Raw genomic sequence first — 2,558 nt, 5'->3', positions numbered from 1 at the left:
CTTTTTCCATAAAAATTATTATAAATTAGAGACAGATATTTTCAAATTTTCATTTGTACTTCCGTCGTTCATTTCATGTAAAACATAAAAAAAATTGTGTCTCTTGTTCCAAGTTTCACCAGTTCGAAGAACCCTGCTACACTAATTGAAGAATTATGCTAACACGATTGTCGGTTTTGATTCTAATTCTATTATTTAAAAAATTACTGAATATAACTAATCGTTTTCATGCATCCAAGATGGTTTTCCGTCTTGAATTTATTTGAAAGATGGTTTAAAATCACAAAGATATATATAGCATAGAGATTAATGGCCATTCTAGTGTTTAATCGTAATATAAAAATACTTTTCAAATGTCCTATTATATATTACAATTCTTTCATATTTTTTACACATTTTATTGTATAAAACAGTGATTTTCGATCATAATAATATTTCTTTTTTTGTTAAAAATTTGAAAGGCATAATCGCAAGCAACTTACCGTATACAGCTTTAATTAATTTCGTCGTTGACAATGGAAGATTTCCTCGCTCTCCCCACGCAGAAAAGTGACGTATGGTCTCATCCGTTAACCTCTCTTTGAAACAGTATTTTATGGTGTCGTGAAGAGTCAAACCCCCCAAAAATTTGAAATATTCAACCTGCAATAAGACAGTACATATGTACATTTAATTGTAACAAATTTGATTTATTTCATTTCTATATGAATAATAAATTATATAATGCACTTTTTTGTAAATTTGTACGTAACATATTTATTACAATCTTATACCTTGAAATGTAACATCTTATAGCAGAATTAAAATCATTTTAATATTTTTTTTTACTTTAAAAAAAACTGAAACTGACTAAATTAAAAAAAATGCATTTTTTATAAAATCGATTTCGGGTTCCTCTTAAAAATTTTATGGATTTTTTAAACATTATATCGGTAGTATTGTTTGGCGTTCGTTATACATGGTCACTGTCAATTTAAACACTTTTAACCTTTAGTGTCGATTCACAATAAAGGTTTTAGGCCCTAAGCAGTAAGAAATAGATCAATCATAGTGTAATATGAGAATATTTGATTGTAATTGGTCAATATCTTACGGTGTGGGGCTTAAAATTTTTATTGCAGACCGTCACTTATAAAACAGAAAAAAACTTGAAAGTGGTTTTAAATGTTTTTTTTTCGTAAAAAATCACATTTTAAATCATAAGAAAGAAAAGATGAGATCAATATACACATAAATGTGCAGCAATAAACAAAAAAGTATTTTTCTGATAATTGTATGTCTTCATGTTTATAACATTTAATATCTAACTTATACGTATTACGTATTAAAATATATAATTATTGCAGTCTGATTTGTTTATTCATATTCAATTTGAAAAAAATCACTTTCATACTCTACACTTACAAATAAAAACAATTACTTATTTTCAAGTAATTTATGTTTATATATTTTTTCACAATCTATAAAGCATGACTGATTAGTAACATCATACTTACAACGTTCTCATAATCTTCGTCACTTATATCGTTGAAATGATTAACTTCTTCCACGGAAGTTAATGGAAATGCTTGTGGTTTCGGAGGCATTACGTTTATTCGTCTTCGTATCAATTTGTCTAATTTCTTACAGATAACTCTGCAAATATCATATTTCCATTATTTAAACATATACGAAATTCAATTAATATGTAAAATATTTTGTACTCCTAATTCGGTGGTTAAGCCTTAAAATTTCATCGAACAGGACAATATTGTATGCTCTGCTAATCATTTTTGAACAACACGAAAAATATATATTATTTTAGAGATATAACTTTTAAATTTTATAAATACAAATATGTATACCAATATTTTAAAAATCTATATTATACTTCAAAAGAATGTTTTTTCGTAAATATTTGAAATAGATTTTAATTTTAAAACATTATTTACATATATTTGAAAACAAATAATTTACATGTATGAATCATAACGTAACTATTTGTTTGCTAGAAAAAGTTAACATATTTGCATATATCCGTAAAATTTATAAATATCGATGCAAAGGCTTTAAAATTACGATTTTTTATTATGTTATACTTAATTGTATTAAGTATGAAAAATCGAAATCGTTAACTGTTAACATTATCCGAATTAGCGTAAACTATCTTGTACATACATTTGTATGCGTTTTTTAATTTTTTTGTAAATGTATTGTGTATATTTAATTAAAATACTTCTCACCAATACACAGAGCGATAGAATCACATACACGTGGCCAAAAATCTGATATCTGTTTTAATACTTTAAAAATAAGGAAATAAAAACGTTATTGTATTTCTTTTCATTTGTGCACCCACAGAAAAGATTTCTGTATTTAATGCTAATATTCTTCCTTGTACCATAAAATAAGATTGATATAGGGACAACTATAATTATTGTTAAGAGAAGAATATTTTATTCTTAAATGCAAATATTCTAAAATCTAGAATATAATAATCTTGATACTGTCTCATTAATTTTCTTAGATTAGACAACGTAGAAATTCGTAGCAATCTCATAATGTTCTTGGTTTAAGAA

General features: G+C 25.4%; 1 protein-coding gene across 1 annotated transcript in view; it reads right to left on the bottom strand.

Annotated features, from left to right (window-relative positions):
- The window catches only part of LOC105462604, a 3,659-nt gene that overhangs the window by 605 nt on the left and 496 nt on the right, over nt 1–2,558 (bottom strand). The window contains exons 3-4 of the mRNA XM_011709307.1: nt 1,497–1,635; nt 483–642 (exon numbers count right to left, since the gene is read on the bottom strand). Of these exons, the coding sequence (XP_011707609.1) occupies nt 483–642; nt 1,497–1,635 (299 nt within the window). The remainder of the gene's footprint in view (nt 1–482; nt 643–1,496; nt 1,636–2,558) is intronic.

The sequence above is a fragment of the Wasmannia auropunctata genome, unplaced genomic scaffold (genome assembly GCF_000956235.1).
Source record: "Wasmannia auropunctata unplaced genomic scaffold, wasmannia.A_1.0 LD336097.1, whole genome shotgun sequence".
Classification (NCBI taxonomy): domain Eukaryota; kingdom Metazoa; phylum Arthropoda; class Insecta; order Hymenoptera; family Formicidae; genus Wasmannia; species Wasmannia auropunctata.
The sequence above is the reverse complement of the archived record's forward strand: the minus strand, read 5'-3'. Positions and strand labels throughout refer to the sequence as shown.